The sequence below is a fragment of the Solanum tuberosum genome, unplaced genomic scaffold, assembly GCF_000226075.1.
Source record: "Solanum tuberosum cultivar DM 1-3 516 R44 unplaced genomic scaffold, SolTub_3.0 scf00436, whole genome shotgun sequence".
NCBI classification, from domain to species: Eukaryota; Viridiplantae; Streptophyta; class Magnoliopsida; order Solanales; family Solanaceae; genus Solanum; species Solanum tuberosum.
The window spans coordinates 236,822-253,665 of record NW_006239373.1 but is presented as its reverse complement, the minus strand read 5'-3'; the positions used below and the strand labels follow the sequence as shown (position 1 = coordinate 253,665).

At 34.3% G+C, this 16,844-nt stretch overlaps 2 protein-coding genes across 3 annotated transcripts in view; both read right to left on the bottom strand.

Moving 5' to 3' along the window:
* Window positions 1–64: 64 nt before the first annotated feature.
* On the bottom strand, window positions 65–6,719 carry LOC102590835 (serine/threonine-protein kinase CDL1-like). The gene is made up of 5 exons (XM_006363619.2): window positions 6,496–6,719; window positions 4,030–4,217; window positions 2,988–3,177; window positions 2,519–2,907; window positions 65–899 (listed from the first exon to the last, which is right to left on the bottom strand). The coding sequence occupies exons 1-5, from the start codon at window positions 6,575–6,577 to the stop codon at window positions 633–635; spliced, it is 1,116 nt and encodes a 371-aa protein (XP_006363681.1). The 5' UTR covers window positions 6,578–6,719; the 3' UTR covers window positions 65–632.
* Window positions 6,720–10,531: 3,812 nt separating this feature from the next.
* Window positions 10,532–16,844, bottom strand: part of LOC102590489 (two-component response regulator-like APRR7) — an 18,208-nt gene continuing 11,895 nt past the window's right edge. For both annotated transcript variants that reach the window (XM_006363618.2, XM_015303550.1), the window contains one exon: window positions 10,532–11,267. In XM_006363618.2, the coding sequence (XP_006363680.1) occupies window positions 11,253–11,267 (15 nt within the window). In that variant the 3' untranslated portion in view covers window positions 10,532–11,252. The remainder of the gene's footprint in view (window positions 11,268–16,844) is intronic.

Below are 16,844 nucleotides of genomic sequence, written 5' to 3'. Positions count from 1 at the left end.
ATATGGGGAGTCAACAAGTCATTTTAATGAGACTCATTATATCAAATTGAACAGTAAACCAACATTAAAAGAAGAAGAAAACAAAATGTTCTTTTAGTAGCATTCAAGAGTCATATATGCTAGCTTGTAGTATTACAATTTTATGAGTTCTCCTCGAAAATGTCATTTCAACTTATATAGCTGCAGGAAATAAACACAATCACGCGATTGTACATCATAATGAGCTATTCTAATACATACTTGCACTCGTAAACACAAGGCATGTCTGTACAACAAAAATACCAGACCAGGATTTGGAGGTTTACCAAAGAATGACCAAAACCACAAATTGGACAAACATAAATCACCTATTAATGCAATAATTAACAGGAACTAGCAGCTTCAACTGAGAAAGAACAAGGGAGGACCTCATAGTTGGTCTGACTTCTGAGGGAAAAAATATTTGTTGCGCCAATATAGTTCAGATGATTGAACCTGCACTCTAGGTGCCACTGATTGTGGTTTGTTATCTGTACTTTCAACTTAGCTGATATTCAAGAGGTTCCAGCCTTGGCTCCCCCTTTTTTGATGATCTTGTTTTGTTCCCATCACCCATCTAGTTCATAGCTCCATTTTAACCTTTTTGCAGCTTGTCACCATCGTTTCATTCTAGGTGAAGTAGCAGGTCCTGGCCGTGAAGTTTGGATGCCCCCTCGGGTTTCATGGTCAAACTTTTGTGAAGCAAGGTAAGTTAAAGCCGTGACAACATCTGCTATGACTGGACGCATGTTAGGTTGCTCCTGAACACACATTGCTGCAACTGCTAGAGCTTGGTACATGCCCCTTACTGGATAATGGCCTTGTAGCATTGGATCAGCCATCTGTGAGAACTTCCTCCGATCTTTGAACAATGGTCTTGCCTGATATACAGAGCACAACTATATAATTAGAAACTTGGTTCTCTTTATGGCTGCCTAACAGAAAAGAACAATCTACACCCCCACCCCCACCCCCCACACACATATAATGACCCAAGAAAAGTGTAACCAAAGAGGATGTAAACTCTATAAATCTCTCCTTCGCTCCATTTGACACACAATAGAGGATCAAGATCTTCCCTAAACATCACATAAACGAGACCTTGAAAGGAAACTTCCGACACTGAATGTTCCACTACCTTCCACCAGCTTTAAACAGAGATTAACAGCGCGTCAACATCAACTGAAATACCCAACCTTGCCCCTACCCCCCATGGTGTAGATACATTGCTTCAAGTGGTGTCATCTGACACTGTTTCATTGAACAGCACGTCAACATCAACTGGTTTACCCAGCCTTAAGAATCAGTGTTTTAAAAAACTCTGTTGGGACTCGCCTTGGGGATCGCCCTAGGGCAGGGCTCTAGCAAAACGCCCGAGACTCAAGTGTAGGGCTTAGTTCTGTCAGACTTACGCCCCAAGCGCCCGACTGTACGCCTCAATCACGCCCAACGCCCAACCCTCGAGGCTCGCCTAACAGATCTTACACAAATTATGTGTTAAAATCTTTAGTTAACATTGTTGACCCTCATAATTCTTGAATAATTGTATGATATTTGATAATTTTTAATCTATAGAGATAAGAAGACTGAGAATAACTCAAATAACAAGTTTTAGTATCACATATTTCCTATTTGGTAACACTGTGAAAGTAATTATATATTACGTAACATTTCTTTTAAAAATACGTCACGAAATTTTACCTTTTCACTTAACATTGGTCTTCATTGTTTTGTCATGTCTCAAAATTATTATATTTTATTTAGCTATTTGAAAGTAATTTTATTTTTATTCATGATGGAGTGATGTTTTTATTATAATACTAGTAAGGTTATTAATTATTTTCTTTTAGGGGGTAAATTTTATAGTATGATAAAAAATATTTTTGAGAAATAATGATTCATTATTATTAGAAAGTTAAGACATTAGATTATTTATACTTGTATAATCATGTCAGAACTTTTATTTTCTATTAGTTTATTTAATCATATTTGTAATTATTTCAAACTATTGATTTATTTTTATAATTTTGTGTTATTATATTATTATACTATATTATAAATTAAAAATTTGAAGATCCATAGGGCTTACGCCCCACGTCTCAAGGCTTATGCCTCTCCCTATACTAAGTAAAACGCCTCGCCTCACGCCCCCGCCTTTTAAAACACTGTTAAGAGTAATAGTATATTTGTTATTTCATTCAGGAAAAAAATACTCTAGATCTTCCACGAAGGATTCTAAAGCCATTCAGACGCATTTGCCTCCAGATAGTGCACTAGATTTTTCAAACGCATATTAAATCAGCAATTACCAGTTTTTTTACTCATTCATTGAACTCATCTTATGGATTGCAGATAACTGTAGAGACATTTTATAACTGTCCGATAATACTTTCTTCCCTTCTAGAGTTGAACAACTATAGAGATCATAATACATCAATGAAACAACAGGCCACCACAGAAAAAAGAGTTACCAAAAAGCTGTATGATAAGAAAATCTTACCCATATAACCAGATTGAAATCTCCTCCAGTTTTTGAACTTTCAATTGCTTTCCTGCCTGTAATGATCTCCAGGAGGACTACCCCAAAGCTGTAAACATCCGACTTCAAAGTCAATTGTCCCGTCATGGCATACTCTGGTGCACAGTACCCATAAGTACCCATAACTCTTGTAGAAACATGGGTGTTATCTCCTACAGGCCCCAATTTGGCCAAGCCGAAGTCAGAGAGCTTCGCGTGATAACCCTCACCAAGTAAAATGTTGGAGCATTTTAAATCACGGTATATTACAGGGGGACTTGCACTGTGTAGATATTCCAACCCTTTTGCTGCTCCGGCAGCAATTTTCATTCTTGTGTTCCAATCTAGCCGTTCCTTACCTGGCGTAGGATCTGCAGAGCAATACTTCAATTCCAAATTTAATCCGACTTCAAAATAAAATGAAAAAGAAAGTCTACCTAAGAAAGATTACCATGAAGATGATCCTCCAATGACCCTAATGGCATATATTCGTAGACCAGAAGTCTCTGATCTCCATCAGCACAATAGCCAATTAGATTTACAAGGTTAGGATGGTGTAACAGACTTAACATCAGCACTTCAACAAGAAATTCCCTGTTGCCTTGCAATCCATTACGATCGAGTTGCTTGATGGCGACGACCTGCACCATTTAAAGTAAACAAAAGATGTTAAACTTCAGCTCCAGCTAACAACTTAGAAGTGAGAAGCAAACCATCAAGCATGGTGCCAACACTAGAAGAAAATGTAAATGACTATCAGTTATACCTTTTGCCTATTTCAACTCGAACCCCACATATATGTGAGAAAAGGGGAATTGATCCCAAATTTATTTTTATTTTTTTGATGACAAGGGAAACCCGCAGCCGCTACCCTTTGGGTGCGCACAAGGTAAAACCCCCGCTCCTATGCAATAGCTCGCAAACCACATAGGAGAGGTAACCCACACTAGGCAAGCCCGGTGCGACGAGCTCGACCCAGAATATGGCAAAAAGGAATTGATCCCAATTAGCTCAACGAATATGGCAAAAAGCGTAATAGAAACCAAAGTATCCATGAAATGTACATCACCACTTGTTAGAAAGAAGAAAAGTATTTTCCTGATTTGAGTAAGTCCTAGCCTCACTTTGCAGATGCTAAAGAGCAAAAGTGAAATTTACGTTTCAGATTTCTCATGCAACTAAAAACTCAAGTGACCCAGTGTTCCACTTTTTGCCAATTGACAGACTGGAAAGAAGCCCCAAGTGTTCACCCTCTGCAAATGAGCCAACTTAAGATAACATAGCTATGCTCATCCGAAAAAGATAAAAGTCTGTGGCCGTGGCTCAGTAAGAATCAAGAAGAAAAATCAGTAAAATACTCTGAAGATTTACACAACAACATTATTCAGTAGGGAGTGCAACAGAATCTGGTAGATTAGAGGCAAACCAAACTATTGATTACTTTGTTACGTTCCATTATTAGCAAAAACCAAAAAGACTTGATGAGAATTGACCTGATTGGACTCGATCACCCCTTTGTAAACTCTACCAAAGCCTCCTTCTCCAAGAAGAAAATCACCTCGGAAATTTTTTGTTGCAGCTGCTAAATCACGAAATATAAAAGTCTTGGCTGCAATTTGGTTGGACCCTGCATCCTTATCAACTTCCTTTGAGCGTAATGAATTCTTTGATTTCAACTTATCTGAAGACAAGAACATAAAATAGAAAAGTAAGCAAAAGCATGACACTGAAGTGAGGCAACAAGTGTTCAGAAATAAGAAGGATGATTGACAAGAGGGAAAATGACATCTAAACTTTTTTAATTGGTTCAACTTAGGGATGGGGGAAGTTGTTTGAAGTTTGAACTATGAAGTGTCATTAACTATGAAAGATTGCTTAAAATTTGAACTATCAAACTTCACTACCTGATGTTGGTTACATTAGAATTTTTAATATGCCATAAGCTACCAAAAACAGCAACACTTGACAAGCTTATGAATAATGGTACCAATAATTTATCTATGACAACCATTGTTCTTCAAAATTTTAGTAATGCACAATACACATTGTCACCTGATACGCAGATAACTAGTTAACTGATATGATATGCTGAGATAAAACAGTTAAAAATTCCAAAATCTATATATTGTGAAATGGAGAAGCTGCAAATCTTTGGAGGTCAAAGTGTTTTGTCCTTTTCTTATTTTGTCTTGGTGCTGGAGTTGGTAGGGGGAACCATCTTGCCTCGTCTGCAGAAGTGGAAGATTGGAACCAGACTTGAGGCTACCAAACTCCTCTAACATTTCATCACATCATGTTACAAGGACCTTCCTTCTGGTTCTATGAGGCCTTCATACAAAATGACATAAAGTAATGATATCATTTGCCACTTAACTTGTTAGTAGATACTAATTGAAGGCACTAGTTCTCCGATTCTAAAGTACTACCATTCCGCAAATTAACCATAATTTGTCCCAAAATTCTAAATTTCCAATTGCAAATAATTCCTCGACGACTATGACCAAAACCTTTTCTTTTAAAATGACAGTAGTGCTAAGCCAGCTTATGCACACCACTCAATTATTACTTTGGATGCCTGCATTCCTCCATTAGACGATATCGGTCAATGACTCTTCCCACCAAGGCATAGCCAGATAGGAAAAGATCACCCAACATTTCATTTTCTTCTGTGATGGAACTCTGATCTCCCAGAATTCTCATTCCAGCTTCACCCCCTTGGATCCAACTACAACCTAGACTAAATTAACCAGAGGGAGCAGGTCATCGCGGCACTTCCATAACATACTACCACAACAATCAAGTAGCATAACATTTAAATTTTAACACAGTGATTATGATATCAAGATCCAGGTCAAAGTACCTCAATGGTAAACAGCTGAATATCCAAGAATCAGAAGTAAAAACCCAAAACAACCAAAACTCACAAAAATTGGACAAACATAAAGCAACCCCATTTCACCAAATCAAATAATCCGTTGACTATATACACAAAGATTACAACTTCACAACTTGAATATCCAAGAATTAGAAGTAACAACCCAAAACAACCAAAACCCACAAAAATTAAACAAACATAAAGCAACCCCATTTCACCAAATCAAACAATCAGTTGACTATATGCACAAAAATTACAACTTTACAACTTGAATATCCAAGAATCAGAAGTAAAAACCCAAAACAACCAAAACACACAAACATTAAACACACATGAAGCAACCCCATTTCACCAAATCAAACAATCAGTTGACTATATACACAAAGATTTCAACTTTTCAGCTTGAATATCCAAGAATCAGAAGTAAAAACCCAAAAACAACCAAACCACACAAAAACTAGACAAATATAGAGCAACCCCATTTCACCAAATCAAACAATCAGTTGACTATATACACAAAGATTACAACTTTACAAGTTGAATATCCAAGAATAAGAACTAAAAACCCAAAACAACCAAAACACACAAAAATTAAACAAACATAAAGCAACCCCATATCACCAAATCAAACAACCAATTGACTATATACACAAAGATTACAACTTTACAAATTGAATATCCAAGAATCAGAAGTAAAAACCCAAAAAAAACAAACCCCACAAAAATTAAACAAACATAAAGCAACCCCATTTCACCAAATCAAACAATTAATTGACTATATACACAAATATTACAACTTTACAACTTGAATACCCAAGAATCAGAAGTAAAAACCCAAAACAACCAAACCCCACAAAAACTAAACAAAGATAAAGCAACCCCATTTCACCAAATCAAACAATCAGTTGACTATATACACAAATATTACAACTTTACAACTTGAATACCCAAGAATCAGAAGTAAAAACCCAAAACAACCAAACCCCACAAAACTAAACAAAGATAAAGCAACCCCATTTCACCAAATCAAACAATCAGTTGACTATATACACAAAAATCACAACTTGTGCAGATTGATAAATACCAGTAGAGTGCCGGCCGGAATCGACTGAATTTTTCTTCTTTGAGGTCTGTTTGGATGGTCCAGAACAAGGAAACCAACCCATTTTCTTCTCCTTTACAACTTGAGAGAGGCGAAGTTTTTGCACAGCTGATTAGCTGTCTAGAAAAGTGAAGACGGAGGATTAAACCTTTTCGTGGCTCTTTCTTCTTCTTTTTTTTACCCTTTTTATTACAATAATTGTCGAAATTTTGTAATTTTTTGTTTTAAGGAAGAGTAAAGAATTAATATGACTTCACTTTTAAAGTTGGTTGACTTGGTCAATTCAGACAAAAACCTTTTTTTTTTTGTTATTTTTTTTTAATAAAAAAATTATTTGAGTAACCTACTGCATCTTCTCAAACATTGATTTTGGTTTGAAATTAAGCCGCCCATTAATTAAAAAATAATATTTGGACAATTATAAGGACTTAAACATGTGAAATGCTTCATTATTTTTATTTTTTTAATAGAATTCAATTAACTTTTGACATAGATGTAAAGTAATATTCTTTACTCATCATAGACATAATTACCTTTTCATTTGCATCATTCAAGTTCAAAGAAAAAAAATTCTCAAGTTTTACTTATTATCATTTTAAACTTCAGATTTTATTTTATTTTGAAATTTGAATTATCTCCTTCTCAAACTCTTAAACAATATCATAAAGTTTTATTTGTATAAATTTAAATTCAAAATATGGGGTTTAATTTGTATAAGTTTGACCACTAAAATAATATTCTTAAATTTCGAATTGTAAAAATTGATATCCGTAACAACATCCTAAAATTTTACACTCCAAGACAATGTTATAGAGTAAAAGAAACACTTTTAAGGAAGTGTCCCAAAGTTTGAAAAAGAATAAGAAAAATATGAAGAAGTGGACCTCTACTGCTTTCTAATTAAGAAAAAAATAAGGACAAAATAATATTGTAATTTAAAATTGGCTAATTTTTAACTAATATTTCAAAAGTTGTTTAAATTTCAATTACTAATCCTAAAATGGGCTATTAACAGATTCGATAATTCATAAAGATAAGAATAAGATTCACATATATCCTATCCTTCTACATTTCACTTGTGAGGCCATATTGAATAAATTGTTATCATCTCATTGTCTAAAATTTCATATTTCTCTACTTACTCTGCCAAGGAGCTGTTTTTGAGCCACTCCACCCACCTTAATCTTAGTTCAAATGTTAAAATTAGTAACAATAACATGTTTTAAAAAAACTTATTTACATATATTTAGAACTTCTTAAAATTCTTCAAAGATATAAGTTTCAAGGTGGTTGATTATATTCTGTTAATTAAAGATAGAAATACATATGATCATTCCATCACAACCTTTATCGGACATATAATTGAAGGGTTTTCTTTATTTTTGAACTTTTTTTACATATTAATGAGAAGAATAATGAAAAGATTCTTTAGAATATACTACTTGACAATGTGGAGGGAATCTTTTATTGATAGGTAATCTTGACATATTAGTGCCATATATGAGGAGTGAGGACTAAGATTTTCTTCATAAACTCAGATTTTTTTTGTTATATATAATAGGAATATTTTCAGTTAACTAATTTAGCTTTTTTATTATGTTATAAGAAGAAAAAAGTTTTATTTTGTTATCTTCATCCTATGAATATTTTCACATATAGCACATTATTCTCGTAGAGTTCTAAGATTGGAACTAGTGTTTCCAATTTGTTTTTATTTAATAGTATAATGTTTCAATTCGATGATTAGTTTATTAAATTCGTGTTATATCATTTTATTATATAATTAAAATTAGACTTTTTGAATCATCTCAAATATCTTGATTTCTTTTTTGTGTTGGTACGTTTCAATTACTTTTCATATTATTTTTTTAAAATCATGTAAAGAAATACAAGTGAAAGTTTGAATATGAGAACGTAAAATTCATACTTGCAGAAGACTTTAACAAAAATTCTATATTTTTTTACTTTTTAAAAGACGATTAATTAAGGGAATATGAAATACTACTAGATTAGATATATATATATATCCCATTATTTTACGGTGTAAAACAAATTAAGCAAAAACCGAGAATCAATTATATTTTTAAATGATAATAAATAATTAATCAAATACCACTTTGAAAAAATAGATGAATTTATATAACTTGCCACAAAAATGTAATTTCTTGAAAATGATTTTAATTTTCTAGATGTCTATAGAATCAGAAATATTGCAATTAAAAAAGAATGTGGAGCACCACCTCATGCTCACCCACACCTCCTACAACTAAGAAAGAAATACTATTAATTTCTCTTCTGCTATTCTATTGGTCAAGAAAATAAAATTTAATTTTTTCAATGATACATTGCCATTTGTCAAGCAACTCGGCACATAAATTAATTTATGTGTTAGCAATTACATTTTTCTTGGTTTCCCACCACGTATGTGGTACACATGCTCGTCTAGTTTGAATTCACATTAAGAAAATCTATTTTGAAGGATGAAAAATTCTTCCAATACTCAGGTTTCAAACAGAAAATCTTTAAGAATAAAGAGGTATTTACAACTCTATCAAAACTTTTTATTGATAGCGTTGTGATTAATAAGTACATGGTACGTACGTGTGTGTGAGAGAGAGAGGAATTTGAGAACCTTAGGTTTCATTTTAACATTTAAGTTAATGACTATTATCAAATGCAATCAATGTACATCAAATCATATTAATGATTAATTACACTAAATAAATCCTACATTAACACCCTATAGAAATGCACCACAGCACCAAGCATTGTTTTTTTATGGTTTCCCACCCGATGTTCGGAGCCCACATTGAAGCTCCGACTAAATTCGAATCGCGCACTGCATGACCCATTCAGGGGTGGCGCTCCCAATAGGATTTTTTCCATACCCAGGGCTCGAACCCGAGACCTCTGATTAAGGGTAAAACACTCCCACCAGTGCACCACAACCCATATTGGTACCAGCATTGTTAATTGTAATTAAAGTTGACTATCCATCAATTTAATACAAGTATACAACTAAATAGAAATGGTCATATAACAAAGAGAAAAATCATTTCAACGTGGCCTGTGAGATTCTTGAATACCTAATGATAGTGATTCTTTGACCAAAAACTTGTTTATTAAACACTTAAAAATCATTTAATTTACCAAATACAAACTGTTTTCCCCCTAATTTTGAAAAGTTAATAATTTCATAAAAACATTTTTCAAAACAAATAAAAAAATTTTTTAGAAGTTTGGCCAAACAAGCGGGTACCTATAAGTTAGGCGTCAAGCACATGGATGCCATTTGCCAAAATCATAAGTAAACTTGTACCTCAAACAAAAGCAATTTATGTAAAATGTTGCTACCTCAAACAAAAGCAATTTATGTAAAAGGTTGCTTTCGTTTGCATTATGGTAATCAACTATTTATAGTTCAAAGGATGCACTGAATTTGGCATAAGATGGGATCTCTAAGAAATGGGATAAGGAGATATACCAAATATAATTACGATATGGAATCATCTTTGGTAGGAAACACTTTATCCCTCAGAGTGAAACTTCCCAGCACAAATCCCGATTTGTTAGATGCCTCAAAGTGAATACCAAGTGGAAAATTAAAAAAAGAAATAAAAGAAATAACATAATGCACAAGGTAATAAAATGGTATATACCTTTTCTATCTCTTCTTCTTTCTTCCACCAGTATTTTGCTACCTGTTGTATATTTTCGTACCAATCCACAGACGAGATCCAATGGTAACTGAATTTCACAATGATTACAACAACGACCCAATGTAATCCTACAAGTGAAATCTTGGGAGGGCAGAACATACACCTACCTTACCCCTATCTTTGTTGTATCTGATAGACCCTCAACTCAATGCTTACCAACAGACTAATTCCAGTGTCAGAACTCAGAAGGTCATAAACAAAAATCAACCACCAACCAAATTCAATCCCTGTAAATTTTGTTCACTAAACACAACCGGGGGGGAGTGTGACAGATTGTTATTATAGAAGGCAACTCAATGAAGTCTGAAAAGCATAATCTCCTCCTATAACAAGTCCCAATTACTGACACTACAATGGCTGATAAGAAAAAATATGGTTAAATCTGACTATATGTTACACAGGAGTAAATCCTCACAGTACAAGACACTATTATAAACAAACTTACTTAATGAATGAAAGATCAGGAAGTACAGTTTAAATGATCATTTGCAGTATCGTTTGGGTTGTTTTTGCTCTGCCTGCCTCAGAAAATGTCCTCAAACACATGGCCACTGTTCTGCTAGTCTCTTTCTGTTTTAGTATTAAACCGAAATATACAATTCAAGGAAGAAAAGATTAACGCTACTACACCATTCGGATTCAAATGGATGGTATAGCCATTTGACTTCAGCAAATAACAGAGAATGCAAACTTCTTGATTGTTGCATGTATTTTGCCGCATAGCTTTTAGGTCTTCAATCCATGTATTCATATCAGGTCAACCTCATTCCTTCTAAAGTTCCAACTCCCTACGCGTAGAAGGCACTCCTATCTCTTTCTGAATGACTGCATGCAAGATACAAAAGGAAAATTACTGAAACTAGAAATATGTGTGTTTCCCCACGATCAACTGTATGATGCAGAGAGGTAGTAGACCGGCTTCAACTAGTTAGGATCAGTTGACTTGGAAGCAGATAAATCAGTTCTCTTAAAATTTGCTCAAGAGGTTCAGAAGTGACAGTTCAAGTATTGCCTGCCTGATTAAAGTCCATTTGCCTGCAACATAACAGTTTGAATCACGACGTTAGCTATCAGTTTATTAACTTAAAACAAATAAAAGAACATAGAAGTGCAACATTTGGCACAAATACGACCTTATTAACATAGCAGTATTTGTTCTATACAAGAAGTACCTTGCAACACAAGACAGTTTTATACTTCGTCGATGAAGCAAATAACAAATGAGTTTAGATACAATTGTTGTAAACATGTTCACCTCCATCACAATTTACTTACTATTATTCCTCATCCATCCCATTTCAATTCACTTGAATCCTTTCTTTAACTAAAATATTTCTCATTACCAGGAAATCAATATTATTTCACACATTCTTTACTTGATGTGGAATTTCTTCTATAATATCCCACTTAACTACATTTCTTCTGTAATATCCCGCTTTCATACATTTTAAGAAATACACATGACTGGATCATCCGATTCAAGAGGGAGGGAGTTAAAAGTGCTGACTTTTTTTCTGGGAGAGCTACAGTTAAATTATTAAATATTCAAACTACAAGAATTTCATATGAAGATTGTATAAGAAGAAAAAGGAAATGCAAACCTTGCCAAAAGACAGCTTTATGACTAGATGAACAGTGACAATATAAAAAATAAGTCTCTCACTTTCCTCTCTTTTTTCTTGCCAAAAATAACCAAAACTTAAGCAGAATCCAATATTCAGGAGCAGCATCTTTTCCTCCATCAACACAACCTAATTTAGCGTCCTCAGATTAACAGCATCAAGTTAGAGTAGGAACACTCAACCCCTGAATTTTCTCCTGCCCTATCCTATCCAGTGAAATTGGCACCAACATTGCAGAGGTGCCTAGCTCTTCCAGAGAAAACACACATAGTCGAACTTCTATTCTTAGACATGCTGAATTACAGACCTCATATTCTTCATCCATCCATAACCAATTTAAATTTTCCTCCAAATTGGCATCTCCTTCTTTTGGAATCTCTTGACAATCCAAAAGCCACTTGAATCGTTTATGCCCAACAGTGAACTGCTAAGCTACACTGACTGCATCCCAATCTGACACAGGTGAACAAGTAGAGAACCAGTGACAACAACTTTCTAGGTTTATGGATTTAGACAGCTACACTTCATCATACTCCTCAATTAATATGAACAAGATCTCCAATCTCCGTGGACGTTAGGTTATTCCCAACGTCAATGACTATCTTTGTATTAGTCAATTCCACAATATATTTTGAATACAGTGTATACAAGTGTTAAGAATGTAAATATTACAAATATAAATTCTTTGTAACTATGGATTAGGCTTAAAAACCATATAATTGTGCAATAATTAGGAGTAGAAATTACTTTCCTTTCCTTTTATGGATTACGTGTAAATATTATTTAAGTCCCAACATGCTTGACCGAATAATAAAGTAATTTACTCCCAAAATCTCTTTCTTCTCTTTTCTTTACATTATGCACATTAAAAAGTATGAATGTTGAGCATTGGTGGGGGCAAGGCAGAAAGAATTATGAGAATGTGTGAAAACACTTGTCTTACACATCACATCTAAGTCTTTTTACGTGAACACTTTACTATGTACATTATTTTGTTTCCCGATGTGGGCCCTAACATTAACATAACTATATGCACTTACCTGATTACATTTAACTAACGCTCTCCTCAGGCTGGAGCATACAAGTGGTACGCACCAAGTTTATAATTTATAAGAACACCCGTGGAAGACTTGGTGAATATATCTTCCAGCTGATCATTTGACTTCATGAATTTCATGACAATGTCTCCTAAGCGTATCTTTCTGCGAGAAAGTGTGGTCCTTCTCCATGTGTTTGGTTCTCATGAAGCACCAGACTCGTTGCAACATGAAGAACAACTATTTGGTGTGAATGAGTTCGCAAGTTACAATAATTATTATTTGATGCTCTTGCTTCTCACTGGATCTAGCAACCTAATTTGTTTCTTGATTTTCCAAGGCAAACTACTTCAAAGTAAAATACAATATGTAGAAGTCGAACGTCTATTAGAAGATAACCCTACTCAATCCACATCTGTGTATTCAGTATTTTCTCATGTCCTCAGTTCTCAAAGAATAATCTTCTTCTAAAATTGATTCTATGTATAAAAAAAATATAGATACTTGAATCACATGGTGGAGAGTCCATAAACTAACTTACAACACTCACAAAAAAGAATAGACTATTGCATCCCAGTGAGTCACATGGATAGTCCATTAATTAGTTTACAACATTCACCGAAAAGGCAATATCATCCCGAGTTACTGAGAGGTAATTCAACCCACCAACCAACCACCTATATCTTGCAGGGTCACTAAAAGGACTAATATGGACCTAGTAGAAACCTAACATTTGGATCCATAAGAGTGTCAATGGGTCTAAAACAAGAATGTCTAGAGCATACTTACACTGGAGATGAGAATATCTGATCTGGACTGAGCAGTCTGAATACCTAAAAAGTACCCAATTTGTCTAGATCCAAGTGTCAAAAGAAGTGTTGCTTCAATTTAGTAATGTGTAGACTAAGAAAGAGATAAGAACTCTCTAGAACAAAAATTGAAGTTGAAATTAGAAAAGATCTGTGAATTCCTTCAAATTAACGATTGCTTATCACCACCTAATAATAGGTGTAAGATTTGCTATATGAAAACTAAACATATGCGAGGAAGTTATAAATGATTGTGTGCTACACGTGCTCCTCCTTGACCTTAGTGAGATGCACTTATTGTGTGGTTTGACTTCATGAGTTTCTTATCCATATTGCGATTTTCCAAATAAGTGAGCTTCACTTGTTGATTTCCTTGTTTGAAGTATCATTAATATCCATCACTTCCTCTCAAGTCGGAACATAATATATAAATCATATGCACCAAACTTATTAGAAATGTTTTCACTTCGTAGTCCTATGAGGAACCTTTGTAAAGATAGCTTGTAGTAGTAGTTTAGCTGAGCCAAAGGGTGTATGATAATTTCCTTAGAAATAACCTTCAACAAAACAAAGTGGTACCTATTTCTAAATTTTTAGTTCTTTTATGAAAACTGGATTAGAAGCTATACCTGATGTTGCTTGATTATCACAATAAAACATTATTTCTTTAATGTCTACAAACTTCAATTTTCAATGTACATAAAAGGTTTTGAATACCCTTAACCTATTAGAAATGGTTCAAAAATTCCCTCCTTCCACCTCTTGGCTGAAAAATGCCCTTAACATTTTCTTTAGGTTCAAAAATGTCCTTTAGTTAAGGGAAATATGACATGGAATTTCACTAAGCAAGTGGCCAATTTTCGTTAGTCCACATAATTCTTTTATCAAGTAAAAAGACTCCCACCCAACCCAATACCTAAACCCGTTTTCACTGGCAATTTAGGCCTTTTCTCGTTCTTTCTTTCTCAGCTTTCTTTCTTCAAAACAACAACTTTCAACTCCAAAAAACAATAGATAAATTGCAGCAAACTCAGGTATGATAGATAAAATGCAGATTTTAAGCCAAAACAGCAACTTTTAACCCAACAAACAACAGTTCAAATGAAAGCTTGAAACCCAAAAAATAACAGCTAAAAAAGTAGATTCAATCCTCAATAGCGATTATGCGACTAACCTTGGTCACGAAAAGAAACTGATTTTTTAGACATTGAATAGGACGAAAGAAAACATAAATTAATGGAAAAGAAAAAGGAGAATGTTGTTGCTCGATCTAGTAAAGAGCTGAATATTGAGCTATGACAACAACTGTTTGTGAACAAATGTGTTAAACAAGTACATTGAACGGAAAAGGCTCAAAATGCCCTTAACTTATTAGAAATAGTTCAGAATGCCCTCCTTCCACCAATTGATTTTAAAATGCCCTTAATGTTTTCTTTAGGTTCAAAAAGCCCTTTAGTTAACAGAAATCTGACATGAAATTTCACTAAACAAGTGGCTAATTTTCATTCGTCCACATAATTCTTTTATCAAATAAAAAGACTCCCACCCAACACCCGTTTCTTCCAAATCAAACCCAGCTTTTGTATCTTTTCACCTCCTGTTTATTTGCTTGTTCCTCTCACATGGCGTTTAAGCCCTAAAGCGAGTCTCAAAACGTGTTGAGCGCTTCGCCTCGCTTAATGTGCACTTCAATAACGTCATCAAGGTTCTAAGACATACTTTTCTCTACCAATGAGCCTCTTCTGAAGAAGCGACACTAAACAATTGATATTTCACTTTATCGTGTATTTTTTTCTAATTCTTTGTTCATATATTTATCATTCATGCTTATAATACTTAGTCTTGAACTAAACATATATTTTGTATTTTTTTTCTCCCTTTGTGCCTTTTTCCATCAAAGCCCATACTTTATTTGTGTTTTGCTCTTAAAACCCTGTGAGAAATATAGGAAAAGAATATTATTGAATTGTTGTTGTGTCTACATTATTACATTGAGACCCTATTTATAGACCCTAGAATACAATCCTTTACCAAGTAGGATACTATTTAGTATTCCTATTTCTATTTCTATTCCTATTCCTATTCTAATAGGATTGTATAAACCTATTCCTATTCTTATAGGATTGTATAAACCTATTCCTATTCTAATAGGATTGTATAAACCCTATTCATATTCTAACACTCCCCCTCAAGCTAGTGCATACAATTCATGTACCTAGCTTGTTACAAATGTAATTAACACGAGGACCGATGAGGGGATTGGTGAGACATCTGTGAGTTGATCACTCGACTTCACAAAATTGACAATAAATTTCAATGTGCTTGATCTTCTCATGAAATACTGAATTTGATGCATAATGCCGATAAAACACAGAGTGATAAAATTACAGTGTTGGAACTTCCCAAACCAAGCTTGCAAAGACTGTTTCAGACCATAGAGTGACTTGTGTAATCAACATACAAGGCTACTAAACTCCCCCTGAGCAACAAAATTAGGTGGTTACTCCATATAGACTTCTTCACAATGCAGCGAACATTGTAAGTGCTCAAAATCTAGTATAAAGTACATGGTTCATGTTGGAATCAATAGACAGTCGATATTAAACAAGTCACCGAAAAACTGCCCGAAACATGCTCATATGCCGGAGTATTAGATTTGATGGGTAAAAGTGGTCACAATCTAAGAAATAAAATTATATGGGTAGGGTCGGAATGATGTCACGACCCAACTAGAAAATAGAAATTATATAGGATAGTTCGAATTGATGGAACGACCCCATTGAAAAAGAGAAATAATATGGGTAGGGTCGGAATGATGGCACGACCCTACTGAAAAAGAAAAATAATATGGGAAGGGTCGGAATGATGGCATGACCCTACTGAAAAAGAAAAATTATACGGGTAGGGTTGGAATGATGGCACAACCCTACGCAAATCAGATTTGAGGAGTCACCGGAAAGACGAATGGAACTATGCAAATCAAATCTGAGGAGTCACTGAAAAGACACATGATGCTATGCAACTCAGACATGAGAAAATAGTTCGAAAAAATCCACGGTACTACACAAATTAAATATGAAAAGTAGTCCGGAGAGATGCACGGTGCTACACAAATCAGATATGCAAAAAAAGGTAGTCACCAGA

Excerpts from the sequence above, each read along its gene's own strand:
- LOC102590835 (XM_006363619.2), bottom strand. The coding sequence starts at position 6,577 with ATGGGTTGGTTTCCTTGTTCTGGACCATCCAAACAGACCTCAAAGAAG. Across the intron at positions 4,218-6,495 it reads TTCCGGCCGGCACTCTACTG|ATAAGTTGAAATCAAAGAAT; the intron begins GTATTTATCAAT and ends TCTTGTCTTCAG. Across the intron at positions 900-2,518 it reads ATTTCAATCTGGTTATATGG|GCAAGACCATTGTTCAAAGA; the intron begins GTAAGATTTTCT and ends TCTGTATATCAG.